Source organism: Halichoerus grypus, chromosome 8 (genome assembly GCF_964656455.1).
Source record: "Halichoerus grypus chromosome 8, mHalGry1.hap1.1, whole genome shotgun sequence".
Lineage (NCBI taxonomy): Eukaryota > Metazoa > Chordata > Mammalia > Carnivora > Phocidae > Halichoerus > Halichoerus grypus.
Genome location: NC_135719.1, coordinates 138,846,250 through 138,862,554, shown reverse-complemented (window position 1 = coordinate 138,862,554; position 16,305 = coordinate 138,846,250). Strand labels below are relative to the sequence as shown.

Here is a 16,305-nt window from a genome sequence, read left to right as displayed (position 1 = left end):
GAGAATTGCCGTATAAGTAATAGTGAATCTTCCAATCCAGTATCTCTCCATTTATTTAGATTTTCTTTTAATTTCTCTCAAAAATGTTTTGTAGTTTTTATTGTGCAAGTTTTGCATTTTTTGTTAAGTTTGTCCTAAGTCTTTTACTCATTTTCATGCTCTTGTGAATGGAATTATTTTCTTAATTTCACTTTCAGATTACTTTACTATTATATAGATGTAACTGTTGATTTTGTATGTTGGTATTGTATCTTGCAACCTTGCCAAACTTATTAATTAGTTGTTGTAATTTTTTAATAGATTACTTAGAATTTTTATATATGGGATCATGTCATCAGTGAATAAAAACAGTTTTACTTCTCATTTCCAAACTGTATGTCTTTTATTTCCATTTATTACCTTATTTCACTGGCAAGAACCTCCAATACAAAGTTGAAGAGAGGTGGTAAGAGCAGACATCTTTATCTTATTCCTGCCTGACCTTAAGAAGAAAGCGTTTGGTCTTTCACCATAACATAAGATGTTAGCTGTAGATTCTTCATAAATGCCTCCTTGTCTCTGGTAATGTTTCATTACTTAAGGACTGTCTTACCTGATACTAATACAGTTACACTAGCTATCTTGTAGTTATTGTTTACAGAGGTATATCTTTTTTATCCTTTTATTTTCAAACTATTTGTGTCTTTGGAGTAAAGTACCTCTCTTTTATATTTCTTACAGATGGCATATAGTTGGATCTTGCTGCTATAAAAATGTTTGCCTTTTGATTGGAGTGTTTAATCCATTCACATTTAATGTAACTATTGATATGATCAGATTTTTGTGGGCCATCTTGCTCTGTTTTCTCTATGTCTGGTATCTTTTTAAGTTCTTTGTTCCTCTCCATCACCTTCTTTTGTGTTAAACAAATACTTTTTAGTATTACATTTTAATTCTTCTGTTGATAGAAGAATTTTTTAGCTGTATTTTTAAAAAAAAATATTTACAGTGGTCTCTCTATGAATTATCATGTACATCTTAAATTATCACAGAGTACTTCAGGTTCATACTGACTTAATTTTAGTAAAACATACAACTTGGCTCTAATATAGCTTCATTTCCTCCCTTTGTGCTATTAATGTCTCTCTATATGTTATGAACACAACAGTGCAGAAAAATATCCCCTTATAGCAATCTTATTTTTTATAGAAGTTTGAAATGATTTAAAATGTATTTATACAATATTTTATATTTATCCACATATTTACATTTCTAGTACTCTTAGCCAGTTTTTTCCTGTGGATTCAAATTACCCTCAGTTGTCATTTCCTTGCAGTCTGATGGACTTCCTTTAAAATTTTGTATTGGGCATGTCTGCTAGCTATGAATTCTCTCACCTTTTTGTTTATCTGGGAACATCTTTATTTGCCTTCATTTTCTGAGTGACAATTTTACTGCATATAGAATTCTTGGTGATAGTTTCTTTTCTTTCAGAACCTTGAGTGTATCTTCCACTATGTCTGGTGAGAAGTCGCTGTCAATCTTATTGTTAATTCCCTTGTATGTGATTTAGTTGTTACTTTCAATTTTTTTTTTTTTGTCTTTTAGCAGTTTTATAATTATGAGCCTGTATTTCTTCAGTCCTTTTTCTCTCTGTTCTTCGGACTGGATAGTTTTTATTCATGTATCTTTAAGGTCAGTGTTTTTTCTGCCATCTGAAAGCTGCTTTTGAACCCATTTAGGGGATTTTTCATTGTATTTATACTTTTTAATTCTAAAAATCTCCATTTAGCTAATTCCTATCATTTCTGTTTCTCTATTGAGAGTCCCCATTTTTTTGAATCATCATCATCTATCTTGAACAAAATCTTTATATATAGTTTCTGCTACATCTTTGATTGTACTCATAATAGCTTCTTTGAAGTCTTTGCTAAATCCAACATGTGGGCCCATTCGGAGTGAATTTATATTGATTGCTCTTTTTTCTGACCATGGGTCAAGCTTTTCTGTTTCTTTGTGTGTCTCATAACAGATAGAGTACAATGATACATTTAAAAATGGAAGGAGAATGCTGATAGCATATGCAGAAAATAAGTTTTTAACATTTCAGTAATCATAATGGTGCTGGTATTATTAGCATTGCAATTCTGAAATGCATTCGTGTGACATGGAGTAAAGCAAATGAATACTTATGGAATGTTCTAACTATTATCCCCTGTGTCCTTGAGAACCAGGATTCTTAGTGTGGGAGAAAGGCAAAATAGATTTAAGATAGAAGAAATAAAAAAGTCAGTCCTGAATTCGAATGATTAAATTGGAAATACTGGAAACGATGGAAATCATGAGGTATTGTGTGTGTTTGCATGTGTTCATGTGTGTGCATGTGTGTGTATATAAACATATATACATGTGTGCGTGGGAGAGAGGGAGAGAAGAAGGGAGGAGGGAGAGAGAGGGAGGCCCATCTCAGTGACCGACCCAATGGTAATGAACATCCCTAGTGCCACGGCTGTGATCTTGAATTATCATTTACCAATAAAAGAAAACTCATTCCAGTTCTGGAATAAGAAATGAATAGGATGAACTTGGAACATCTTTACATACCAGATAGCAAGGAAACTTAAAAGATTTCTAGGATCATGGTAAAAGAATTCAGGCCAAATATGGGACAATTTGAATTTCAAGAGGGATAAAAATTGCAATAGCCTCATCAAATATGTTTAAATTCATGAGTTCTAAATCAGTATCTAACAAAGTAAATAAAAAGAACTGGAGAACCAAATATTAGATGAAAGAAGCCACCTTCCTATAAGATTATTCCAGCTAATGAATGAAAACTACAGTGAGACATTCTACATTAGAATGTCACCATTTTGTAACTCCCAGTGAATTAATGTATCTAACCACTGAGCATCAAGGGCTGCTAGCACCCCTCCCCTGCCCACCAAAAAAGTGACAGCCAGAAATGATGTGGCTCCTGATAGAAGAACGCACCACTGGCAAAGTCTTGAGCAAAGGGACCGAACCTGGACTGGTCAAACCTTGAAATCCAGCTGCCAAGTGAAAGAAACACAGAGAACAGAGGAACATATGAAACTATGCAGTTTTCTATCTAAGGGGAAACTCTACAGGTCAAACAGTTCAGATTCTTTAACAGATAAATTGTAAGGAAAAGAAAGAGCTAGAAAAGGGCATCTGCAGATGAAGAGATTTTGAAGACTCCTTGAGTAAGGGTAAAAGTGGGCAAGACTAAAGTCGTGTAGGCAGGTACACTTGAGTGATTAAGCCATAAGGAAATGGAATGAGGTGATTATTCTAAAAGTCAGGGAAGCAGTTACTTTCGGGTGGAGAGGGGAGCCTGTTAATTGGGATGAGGTGATTGACAATGGTCTTTTTTTAACCTGGGCGGTAGTTACAAGGGTGTTTGTCTCGTAAGAATTCCCCAGGCGATAGAGTTGTTTGATATGACTTTCTGTGTCTATATTTTATACAATAAAAAGGTTAAAAAAGGTTGGGGGAGGGTGGGCAGTGAAAGATGAGGTAGAACACTCCCCAGCAGAGGCCAGGGGAGGGATCCCTGTACTGGGAATAAAGAGGCCGCTCCCTTTCTCTCTCAGGGACTCTGTTTCCCTCCCTGTCGGTGGAAGATAATGAAGTCCTGCGTGCCTCACTAGGTTGGTGGAAGAACCATCTGGAATAATGGGTTGGGGCGGGGCATGGAATCAATTAGTGTTGCCTCAGAAGAAGATGATGGTGATGGCTCACCTTCACTCATGTTTACTGTTACCTCATGTTATCCTCACAGCGGCCCCGTGAGTAGCAGGTATGCGGCTGGGTCTTGTTCTTGGGGCACATGAGGACCCAATCTCTGTCCTGAAGGAGCCAAAAGTCTTGGGGGCAGGGCTTTCTTGATGAGGGAGTGAAATATGTTTTAATGATCTTGTCAGTGGTTTGTTGATAAATGCCAGCTCTTCTGGATGGCTTGGAGGGGCTTGGAAATAGCCTCTTCCCCCAAGAAAACTAAATATGCTCCTCATAGATCACACTTGTCCTGCTCTTGGGCTTGGTGAAGCTTGTTTTCTATATATGCTCCAAAGGTACAATTGAGTTCACCATCTGGGGTGATTGGTTGTGAATTCTGACTGGGAAGGGCCAGGTACACGAGGTGCTGTAGGATGAAAGAATTGAATTTCTAACGTAACGACGATGGACAGACCCATTTTGGTATTGTCATCATTTCCTCACTGTGAGTCTCTTTGTCTGACACTGTCTTACTTCAGAGTTCTGTGTCTGCTCAGACCGCTCAGCAGAAAATTCTCTGCTGTCCCCTTGTCGTCCACCCCTGTGGGAGGGCCCCGAATCCCATCCCTTCTTTAGAAACAAGCATGTCCAGGTGGACGCTTGATCTGGCCCTGGCTGCTCCCAGCCTTTCTGGCTTCTCTCCCGCCTCTGTTTTTGTGTCATGGGAAGTAGTCTCCACTTTGTCTGTGGCTCCTGCACCACAGGGGTCCTCTTCATCTTTTGCAGGCCCCGGAATCAAATGGAGCCTTCTGTCCTCAGCTCTTCTGTCTGTGGGCCGGATGATGACCATGGGCACGTTACCTAATTTCCTGAGCTTTTGTTTCCCCACATACAAAACTCCAGAAGGTGCTAAATAAACACTTGTTGGTTGAGAAGACAGCTTTGACATGGTATACAATAGAAACCAGTTCTAATTTGGCAGTATTTTCTGCTAAACCAGAGGTACACAAACGTACTAGCAGCTGCTTTTGGCTTTTGCCCCGTGAATGTTTCCATGTGGAGGGGAGGGCCGGGTGGTGGGAGGCAGCAGAGGGGTGGGGGAATGGGAGGGTTGACATGATTCTGAGCACTGGGCCAGGAGCTTTCCAGGCATCGGGAGTGGGGATAGTCCCATTTCATAGATGAGGAAACAGGCACAGCAGGGTGAAGCCGATTGCCCAAGGTCTTCCTCCTCCCCGGGCATGCCTAGCATCTGGCGATGTTTCCAGATGTCTCACATTCCATTCTCCGGCCCTCCTCTTCTTCTCATGATCACTCTCAGCCTTTGCCCTTTTCTCTTTTCTGTCCCCAACTGATTAGCCTCTCCCAGACCCAAGCAGATTATTTGCCGTGACTCACGAGACTGTACGAGAATCCCAAACGGCACCACGCTGCCTCAAGCCGAGCCATACTGCAATACTTTATTCCCCCAAGAAAAATATTGGGGGTTTTCATTTGCCAGTTTAACGGCCGAGCCCCCTACTGAGTGCATCTGGCCTGGTTTTGGACAGGACACCTTAGGCAAGCCTGGGGCCTGAACGCCGCCCCCCGAGCTGCTGCCGCTCCCTGGCCCCGCACGGTCTCTCCCTCCCCATGTTGCTGCCTGCTTGGCTTCTGCAGGCATTTGGACCAGTGACCCCCGTACATTTAAAGGTCTTTTTTTTTTTTTTTTTTTACTGAGTCCCTTGGATTTTTTTCTCACTTGTCATAGTTTTTGAAATATTGTCCCCAGATGTTATTTTGGAAATGCAGTTCTGTTTTCTGCTAATTGAAATGGAAGTGGAACACTGCACTCTGATCCTTGTACTTCACGTTTAGCTCAAGCACTGTGGTGCATTTGGAAGGACTGTCCTCTCCCTTGATGTCGTTCCCGCCTTTTCCCCTCTCCAGAGCGCAACCAGTGGGATGAAGAGGAGGTCAAAAGTCCTTTTATCTATGTGACTTTGCTGCTTAGTGTTGATTAGCATTTGAAGTCATATTGTTAGTGGCCCATCTCTACCTCTTAGATTGTCTGTCTACTACCTTTATATCAACTTATAAAATGAAGAGTAAGTTGTCCTGGTGCTCATCAGCGTTGCATGCAATTGTGTCTCTTCTTAGGAAGCAAGTCATTTGGAGCCCCGGCCACTCCTGTTCTCCTCATGCTAAATGTGGATGTCTTCCAGCTTGGGCAGGATCCGGAGCAAACACTTGCCTCATTGGAAGTAAATTATGTCAGTGCTAAGCTTTTCTCTGGTCAGCTTTGTGTTACACACTCGTAAAACTTTAGTAGCTCAACCACCCAAATCACCAGTTTGAGCCACTAAACACCCAATAACATTTTTGAGTTTGGCTTGGCCCTTGTCAATTGATTCCAGAACAATCTCTGGAAGTTGGCTGTATTAACAGAGATAGAGCAAGAAGGATTTAGTTCAACCCCCTCAGTTTCTCAACTTCTCAGCTTTGCATTTGTCCCTGCCCCTCCCCTCTAGCCTTCGGTGGAGACTCTACACTCCTCCGTGTGGGCACCCACACTCGTAGGAGATGTCACCATCATTTCCTGGGAGAGTAACCACAGAGCCCCAGAAAAGGAGCTTCTGTTATCCTCACGTGACATCGGCTGCTATCTTTTGTCTTTGAGGACATGGCAGGCTTTCAGTAAATAACAAAGTCAATGAATGAATCAAACTGGGGAATACCTTTTTTTTTTTTCCTCCAAAATTAAATGTCACCAAAGGAATAAAACAGACCTTCATGTTCTGTAAATGGACTGGAAGGTAGATTCCAGAATTCCAAAATGGTTCAGAGCAATGGCAGAGTTTTGAGGATAATAGTAGTAATACTGGTGAACACTTAATAGCACTTACTGCATGCATTAACTAATTTAATTCTTAGAACCAATCTATAAGGCGGGTGCATTTGTTATCACTATTTTACAGATGAGGAAGCTGAGGCACAGGCCCTTGCCCAAGGTCAGCAACTAGTGAATGTAAAGCTGGGACTTGAGCCCATCCTATCTGGCTCCAGGGTCCATGTTCTGTTTTGTCTCTCCAGTGTAAGTATATAGATAAGTGTATGGATTTCCAGGCCTTCCATGTTAGACAAGTTCTGGGTTGTTTGGTGTAGGTATTATCAGATCGAGGAGCCCAGCTTCGTGTTGGATACTGTTTAGTTTCCGGGGTGAAGTTGAGCGTGGTTACAGCACAGCTCCTGAGGATGCACGCTTGTTGGATGGCTCATGATTGCACCCCTGGGCCCCTTTCCTCGTGCACAGTAGGCACTCAGGATATGTTGTTGGAATGAGGCTTGATATCCTTTGGCCTGTTCCCAAAGGTTGGAGAGGAAGGACCTGAGAGGAAGCAGGCCTCCCCATACTCTGCGTTTCCTCAGAGAGCCGGGGTCTGGGCGGCTGTCAAGGAACAGGTTGTTGAGGGAGGCGGGGTGGTTCATTTTCGGAGTCCAGCTTGCATCTGTGGGCCTCTAGCATGCAACTTTGGAAGGACCTGTCAGCATGTCCCTGTCCCGATGCCGAGACAGCTCTGTGTGCCTTGTGGGACTTGAACCTCCGCTGCCCAGGACGCCGCCTGGTACATGGCACATGCTCGGCCACCTGACCAAAACGCCTCATCTGCTCTGCTTTTGTCGCGGGGAAGCCTCAGTTGCTGAGGTAGTCAAAAAAAATGTTGTTAAGCCTAGTACAACTCTCATTAGGTTTGAAATGAGACTTCCGGAAGCTTCGCCTGCTTGTTCACATCCCAGCGTGGACGGTTGTCACACCCTCCGTCACCGTATCTAGGCGGCAGCTGGCTTGCTCCATTGATCAGACCGAGCCCTTTGCTGACGAGGCCAAGGTTGTGGGCTTGATCTCTGGCCTCTGGCTCCAGCAGGCCATCTGTCTTCACACATGCATGTCACTGGATACGAGGCGAAGAGTGCGTACGGAGGGAGAAGCTGGAGGCCATTCTAGGAAAAACAGCTCCCTGACAGCCGGCCAGAAGCACCCTTTTGGACTGTGAAGGATGTCTTTTTCTTCTCCCACTTTCCAGATCTGGATATCTGGTTTTGATTTCAGACTTTTTCCAAATAGGTGCTACCCAGGTTATGTAAATGAAGAGGAAGCAATTCTCAAGCCCAAGAACTGAGAACAAGTGACCTAGAGCAGCGTGGTTTATTTCCGGTTTTCTGGGGTTGTGTTGACAGTGGGTAGCATGCCATTGGGGTGGATCTCATGAAGTAAGAAGTGTCTGCTTTAGGTGTCCCGTTTGTAATCGAGAAAACTCTTCAGCAAGGAGATAGGGAAAGAGATTGCAGAATATAAGATGGCGCTCACTCTCTTCTCTCTTTTGAGGGCACCCAGCTTCCTAGGTGTCACCGGGTGCCTGGTTAGCTCTGTGTAGCAGCAGGGACAAAGAGGGCCGTTGCTCCCAAGGTGATCACAGTTTGGTGGGCCAACAGACGTAAATACAAATGAAAATCAAAATACGTGCGAGCTTGTTGGGAACACCCAGGAAGCAGTACCCGTGTTTTCCTAGGGAAGCTGGGAAACTGTTCCCAAGGGTGGCCTTTGACCTGGGTCTGGAAGGGTGACTAACAGTTCCCAGACCACCTCAGACAGGAGCACGTATAAAGACACATGGGCAGGAAAGCCTCCCCAAAATGTCTGGAAGGTTTTTAAAAAGGTCTTCAAAATCCTTATGATCTGTGCAGCCCTCTCAAAGCTGTCAGGCCAGGCATGCCCAGCTGTGTCACTTGGTCAGGCAGGTGTGTCACTGCTCCCGCGGGGCCCAGGCTGCAACGCCACCGAGCACATGTGTGACATGTTCTGTTTAAGAGAGTTCTTTGCTGGGCTGTCCAGTCCAGTGCAGTGAGAAGGAAGGGGACAAGGAACAGGTAGAAAATGTATCCCCTTGTTGGTTTTGGTTTATTTGACTCACAGTGGTTCTGAAATTCACTTAACAAGTATATATTGAGCACTTGCTGTATGCCAGGCTCTGTTTGAGGGGCTTGGGATATGTAGATGAGCAGAACACAGATCTTGGTCCACAAGGTGCCTATGTTCTTACGGGGGGCGGTGTGTGTGTGTCAGATGGCGTCCGTTGCTCACCAGCATGTCCTCAGGGATGAGCCTGGAACCCGACGTACAATAGTGCTTAGTAACTGTTGAAATGACCTACTGCTTAAGAGCTTCAGGAGTGGTTGTTGGTACGAAGGGACCCCAGAAAAGCCACATGATTTCTAGGCTCTGAGAGATCTATGGTGTTGACTTGTTCTGTAATTGATCTTTAGTTACAAATTTCAGAGACCGGCCTTCAAAAATGCTGCTGCAGGGCCTACAGGGTCAAGAGGGAGGCCAAGTGCTAGCGAGTCTGCCTCCCTCGGTGTCCTCAGGAAGTCATGCTTTTGCCCTGACCTAAGGACCAGCAGATGAGACCTGGAAGGAGGAAAGAGAATGATGAAACCCGATGGAAAAAGGAGGGAAGAAAAGGTGCAAATAGGTCACCAGGAGTCAAGTGTGTCCCTGTGAAAAGTGGGTGGGCTCTCCTGTCAAGACAGAGCAGTAGGTAGCCTGGGTTTGAACATGAGCAAGGCGGGGGGACTGGCCTGAGCCCCCCCTGCAGGGTCGGGGATGGACAGGGATGTTGGCAAGGGAAAGCAGGGGACAAGCAGCTGGTGCTCAGGGGACGCGCAGGCCCTTCCTTTCTCCCTGATAATAGCTGAGCCATTGGGAGCCGTTCCACACGGAGGGACACGCACCCGCCTCAGGAAGCTTAGCCAAGCAAGATGCGGGAGGTGAACCCCACGTTCTGACAGCTTGCCAAAGTGCCTGCTGCTCATAGGCTGGCAGGAACACTCATTTTGAGAATAGTTTGCCATAATGAATTCTGACATCATTGCGGTCTCTCAGTCAGGGATGTTGAAATGGAATAAATGACCTAATGTGAAGGGTCTTTGGAAACCCTCAAAACCAGGGAGAGTCCGTGGCTCCCTCGTCTTCATTTTGGAGTGGCGTTTTTAAGCAGCAGTTCGTTCTGGATATTTACCGACCTCAACATTTTAAGAATAAACTAATAGTTTAGAGACATGAAAGCAATCATGTGGCTTTTATTTCCCTCAAATTGGAGTCTTTCATAGCACTTAGAATGTAATTCTTATAAGTTAATTTCCCCTTTTTGTTCCTTTCTATCATGATTATCCATCTAGCTTAAAAAATTTTTTTTTCTGCTCTCATGGCAATGGTGGAAATGATTGGTTGAATAAAATTATGTGACTAAAAAAATGTATGAATGGTATTGGAGTTGCTGAAAATGAGATGTTTTTGCATTTGGGAAACTTTCTTCCTCTGCTAATATTTAAAATCTTTCCCCTCCAGCCCCCTCTCCCTGCTGTGGGACTGATCTGTGGTTGTTCCTGAGGGCGCCACGTTTGTTTGCTTGGCAAGGTGTCAGGCCTTCGGGGGTTACCGCGGATCCTTTGTTTACGAGCAGGACCTCCCAGAGCTTGAGGAAGAATTTGATTCTGAATCCTAGGCTCTCTCCAGAAATAATCTGGAAACGGTTGAGAAAAACAGCATTTGCTTCAAGGCCACTGTCCCTACCTTGGGACGAAGCCCCCAGTGGCGGACCCGCCTCCGCCTGTGGGGCGCCCCCTTGAGTCCCGGGCACTTCCTCCAGTCCTCCAGCAGGGGGCCTCGGTCCCGCGCGGGAGAGCCAGCCGGCCCTCAGAGGGGAGTTGAATTTCTCCAGCCATCCTTTCTCTTTTAAGGCAGCTGAGACAGTACCCCGGACGCCACACTGCTTCATCTGGGCCGACGGATTTTCTTTCCGATTTTGAGCCACTTCCTGGGAGCATCTCGTTAGCCGTGATCACTGGAACGTGTAAAATGTGTATTATGTATATATGAAGTAATTTGCATATAAGTGACATAAGCCAGAGACCTGAGCTCTTGTATTTGTAGTTCGTCCTTTCTTCTAGAGCTGCACTACAGTTTTAGAGCTGACGTTTCTCTTGCCCAAGAAGGTGATAGAATCTAGTCAGAAGCTTCCAGCTCCCTCTCTCACTGGGTTTGTGAACCTGAGCAAGGCACTTCACTTCTATGTCATAACGGACTAGATTGCATTGGCTCGTGGATAGCTAGAAAATTCTATGCTTTTGTAACTGGATAAGTATCTCATTCTGCCAGGAGGGCTTGAGAGACCGTCTGAATGACCAGGGCCTATCTTGTAGCCTACCCTGGCTTATCCTATTTAGATTCGATGCAGCCTTTTCAGAGCTAACTGCCACCCTGGTAAGACAGCCCTGTGAACCTGGGTCTCCAGTTACGTTCCCTCAGGCCCACCCGTATGTCATACAGTTCAGACTGCTGTTCCTTGTACACATGGTAGGAGCATAGTCTGCGATTCTGGAGCAAAATTAGACCACTGTGTCCACGCCCATCCCTGATTAGTTATAGCTGTTTCCTTCCCCCCGGTACTTAGGAGAGCCGAGCTTCAGTCCAAAGCAAATGTACTTTGTTGCCTGTGAACACGGATCCCATAAAAACAAACGAAGGGGAAAGCAGAGTAGATTGCGTGTCCCAGGGCCCATTACCTAATTTTCATTCACGTCTCTGTTAGAGTTCCTTTAGCACTGCTTGGAGTCCTGAGCACCAGCATCTCTTTTTGTGCCATCAAGAATCATCTGATACGTGTGGGTGAGAGGGATACGGGAGTATTGATGTACTGAACGCCAATAAACTATTAGGCTGTTCTTGTGAATGAGAGTCCTGGGATGTCGTGTAGGTAGAAGATACAAATTAATAGCCCTTGTGGGGGCTTGTAGCACACAGAACCCACATTCAGTTTGATTAAATACCTTTGCACGATTTAAAATGTCATCCCAGAAGACAATCAGATACCTAGAGCGCCTGCCACAGCCCGCAGAGACGGCTGACAGGTCTGCCCCGGCTGACCTGCTCTGCGGTTTTTTGGAAAGATGAGATGTGTTCTAATGAGCAAGTTATAAATATCACCGAGTTATGTCGTAGGTGGTGGCAGCGCTCAATGTAAAGGGACTGACTGGGAAGTGTTCCCAGCCGAACGGGACCGGCACAGCTTTCAGGGAGGACTACAAGTGGGGGCTGGATATAGTGACCAGGATGTTACTAAAGAATTGTCTGTCCTTTACTGAAATGTGTCACCAAACATGTCTCAGTGTGAGGTGTGGGGCAGTGAGAGGAGATGCGTTCCCGTCCGAGTCGGGTGGCTCAGGGTTCCAGTCCTCATGCGTTTGCTCGCAGAGGGGGCCTTTGACCACTTGCTTCTTCTTGTCGGTACAGAGTTGGGGGGGGGTTGGCTTGGTGGGTTTTTTGGGCAGTGATTTAGGTTCTCAGAGATGCAGAGTGATTGCGTGGTGGAGCCCCTCAGTTTTCATACCTGTTATCTTTGTCCTGCCCATAAAAATGGCAAGTTCCGGGAAGTCTTTAGCACACTGCTTTCAGTGCCTTGTGAGTATTCCCGGACCCTCTTGCCGCCCACCTTTTAAGTGAAAACAGATTTCCACTCAGTAGAGCAGGAAAACTATGGAGCCATTGTAAGGTTGAAGGTAGACTCTTGCAAGATACCTACATCTATCTACCTACCTACCTGTCTATCTACCTTTCCTTCCTTCCTTCCTTCCTTCCTTCCTTCCTTCCTTCTTTCTTTCTTTCTTTCTTTCTTTCTTTCTTTCTTTCTTTCTTTCTTTCTTTCTTTCTTTCTTTCATTCTTTCTTTCTTCTTCTGCTTCTTCTTCTTCTTCTGGCTTCAGAACTGATTTTCAGATTTTTTTCCCCTTGAGAAAATTTGATTGTGGAAGCACAAAAGACCAGCAGTCCCAGGCCAAATTTTTCAGAGTCAAGCAAAGATGGACAGGCATGTGCAGAATAATTGTTTGCTTAAAATCTAGCCAACAGCTTTTATGTAGACAAAATGCATCGAAATATGTGTATAAAATATTTAATATTAATGCACGCCAGATGGAAACCCTGTCAAATTCTGTGTGCACACAGGAACTTGACGAGAGGAGTCGGAAGATTTAGAGAGCTCCTCAGAGCAGTAGAAACAAGAACAACGCAAAACCTGCGAATGGTGAGTGTGATGGATAATTTGATTGAGACCAGAAGGGCACTTTAGGTGTTATCTCTCCACCCCTCCCTCCCTCTCCCCCTCCATCATATATGTGTGTGTGTGTATACACGCTTTGTTGAAATATAATTTCCACACCACACAGCTCATCCATTTAAAGTCAGTAGTTTTTAGTGTACTCACCACATTGTTCAGCCATCACTAATATTTAATTTCAGAACATTCTCATCCCCAAAAGGAAACCCCATACCTATCTGTAGTCAATCGCCATTCTCCCCTTTTCCCCCAGCCTCTGACAACTGGTCATTTATGTTTTGCTTTTATGGATTTGCCTATCTTGGACATTTCATGTAAATGGAATTATATACTAGGTGGTCTTTTTGTGACCAACCTGCTTTACTTAGCATGGTATTTTCAAGGTTCACCCATGTTGGAGCATGGATTGGCACTTCACTCATTTTTTGTGACCAAATACTATTCCACTGCATGGATATAACACATTTTATGTATCTGTTCATCAGTTGACGGATATTTGGATTGTTGCCACGTGTTGGCTATTATGAATAATGCTGCTATGGACATTCTTATGCAAGTTTTTAGGTGGACATGTGGACAAGTTTTAAGTGGACAGGCTGTACGTTTAACATTTGGAGGAATTGCCAGACGATTTTCCAAAGCAGCTGCACCATTTTGTATTTCCACCAGCAGTCACGAGGTCTCCAATTTCTCCATATTCTTGACAACATTTGTTATTATCTGTCTTTTTAGCCCTAGCCCTCCTAGTATGTATGAAGTGCTGTCTCATTGTGGTTGTAATTTACATTTCCCTGCTGGCTAATGATGTTGAGCATCTTTTTATGTACTTACTGGTCGTGCTACCTCTTGAAACAGAAGAAATATATCCTGTAAGGCAGGGAGAATGTAAGCCCTCCCAGATGCTAGTGTGGTGAAGGGGTTGGTTGTATGCTAATGATTTCACACCAAACCCAGCCAGAGCAAATCAGATTGGATCCTGAAGAGTACCTAGTTGTTTGACTGATTATACTGATGCCAAAACTTAGAGGAGAAATAGAAAAGCTAGGTAGATAACCTGGTTCATCAGCAATTTGGCTGTGTTGTTGGCGTAAGTTCTCTCTCTTCCTTGTTAAACCTTGAACTTCCCTGGCGGGGGAGGTGATCACTGATACCTCCATAGCTTGCTCTGCAGAGCTGTAGCCAAGGCCTATCTGGATGAAGGCCTGGTGCTCACCAGGGACGAAGCAAATACTGTGTGTCACAATGGACATAACAGCCCCACGTAAGATCCCACCTTCCTCTGTCTTGGTACCAACAGCATCGTCCTCCCATCATCATGACCCCTTTCAGTGCTGTGGGAGAGTTTTCAGTTGGCCCAGGCTCAGTGACTCCTGTCATGGGAAGTGAGGCTGTATCTTCATTTTGGTGTCTCTAGGGTTTTAGGATGCAGGTATCCAACTCGTGGGGCCAGATGACGAAGCAATAGGTTTTCCTAGAATTAGCGGGGGGCGGGGGGGGACAAGAGGAGCAACTTTATACCCCACACCTGCCACCAAGACCTTACTTGGTCTTTGGTATTTATTTATATATTGATGTGATTTGGGGTGCCTTAAGAAGTTCAAACCAGACATTTTGATTTGTAGAGTTCTTTAAGGAAAAAAAAACTGAAAAAATGGATAAAAATTGTTGCCAAGTGTCTTTTCTCTCAAATTGACATCCTCCCAACATTTCATAAAACTTCTTGCCTGGTCAGCATGAACAGCTTCTTTTAAGATTTAGAAGCACAATTAAAGTAACTGATGATATTGGCAAGTGTTCTTATAATTGTTTTAAAAGCTGATTAAACAGCCAATCTTTCTAAATTGCTTAAATATGGAGCATTTGTTCGTATTGTTGATGTTTTTTCTCCCATTAGAAGGTGTGAGTGCATTGAATATTCTGTGGGCATCTGCCCGCTGCTTACTTCAACATTATTCTTCACAGAATTAGAGAATATCTTCCATTATTGCCTAAGGTTTCTGATATTCAGATCAATGTACTTTAACTTCTAAAAATCCTGTGAGGTGGGATTCTGAATAAAGACATGTTAGGAAGCGAGAGAGGTTTCTTCAATTATTATTTTCTTTTTTCTGAGACGTATTGTGAGGAGGCTTCCAAAGAAGTCTGGGTAGACTGGAGCTGCCCTTGGACATTTTCAGCTGTTAACTGGTTAGTGTTGACATGAGGGAGGTCACTTCCTCTCTATGTTGGACTTGCGGTGCAAGTAAGTAGACCTTCGGTCTTGGTTGATGAGTCTCAGGTGACCTTGGTTGAACTGCTTGCAATTCCTTGAGTGCTTAACCAAAGGTGTGCATCAGAATTATCTGAGGAACTCTGAACAAATGCGCATCCCTATAACTGACCTCAGAAATGCCAACTGAGTAGGTTTGGGGCAGGACCCGAGAATCTTATTTTCTCGTTTCCATGACAGATTCTTTGCCTTCCCTAATGGGGAAGCACTTCATGGGTCTTATTCACTGGTATCTTGGTCTACACTAGCCCTCAGAAAGCTTGTCCAGTTAATGCTGCTCACAACTATATGATTCCTTAAAGATTAGTTGATCATTGCAAATTTATGATGCTCTCATGAGATGGAAAAGTTGCTTTGTAAACTCTATCTGGGCTGAGAAGGATTTACAAGTCCATTTACAGCAACCGCACCCTTAGATAAATACTTCGACGAACTGAAAGCAGGTGTTCAAACAAACACTTGTACGTGAATGTTCATAGCAGCACTATTTATGCTAGCCAAAAGATGGAAACAATCCGAATTTCTATCAGTTGATGTCTGGATAAACAAAACGTGGTATGTCCACCCACTAGAGTATTATTCAGCCACAAAAAGGAATGAAGCACTGATCCAGGCTACCACATGGGTCAACCTTGAACTCATGATGCTGAGTGAAAAAGCCAGACACAAAAAGGCCCCATAGTATAGGATTCCGTTGATAGGCAATGTCCCCAATGGGCAAATCTGCAGAGACAGAAAGCAGATTAGTTGTTCCCAGAGTCTTTGGAAGGAGGGAATGGAAAGTGACCACTAGAAGGGGACAGGGCTTCCTCTTGGGGTGATATTCTGGAACCAGACAGAGGTGATGGTTGCACAACACTGTGAATGTACTAAGTGCCATTGGGTTATACATTAAAATGGTTAAAATGGTGAATTTTAGGTTAGGTACATTTTACCACAATTAAAAAAATACATACAAAACGGACTTAATGACCAAGTTTATACATTAAAGTTTGACTTCTTTCTGGCTCCCTTCCTCCCCTTCCTTTCCTTCTGACTCTGATAGTTACCAACAATTTGTTAGCATTTCAGGGGCAAGCATATAAAACCCAAGTATAAAAAGCGAAAGGTCTGATCAACATTGGTGATCGTGCTGGTCATTTCTCATATTTATCTCCTGTTC

The 16,305-nt window shown here is 43.9% G+C and overlaps 1 protein-coding gene across 11 annotated transcripts in view; it reads left to right on the top strand.

The window, feature by feature from the left end:
- TTC7B (tetratricopeptide repeat domain 7B) overlaps nt 1-16,305 on the top strand; it is a 247,390-nt gene that overhangs the window by 94,764 nt on the left and 136,321 nt on the right. For all 11 annotated transcript variants that reach the window (XM_036064449.2, XM_036064446.2, XM_036064452.2 and 8 more), the window contains one exon: nt 12,763-12,841. In XM_036064449.2, coding sequence (XP_035920342.1) covers nt 12,763-12,841 — 79 coding nt within the window. The remainder of the gene's footprint in view (nt 1-12,762; nt 12,842-16,305) is intronic.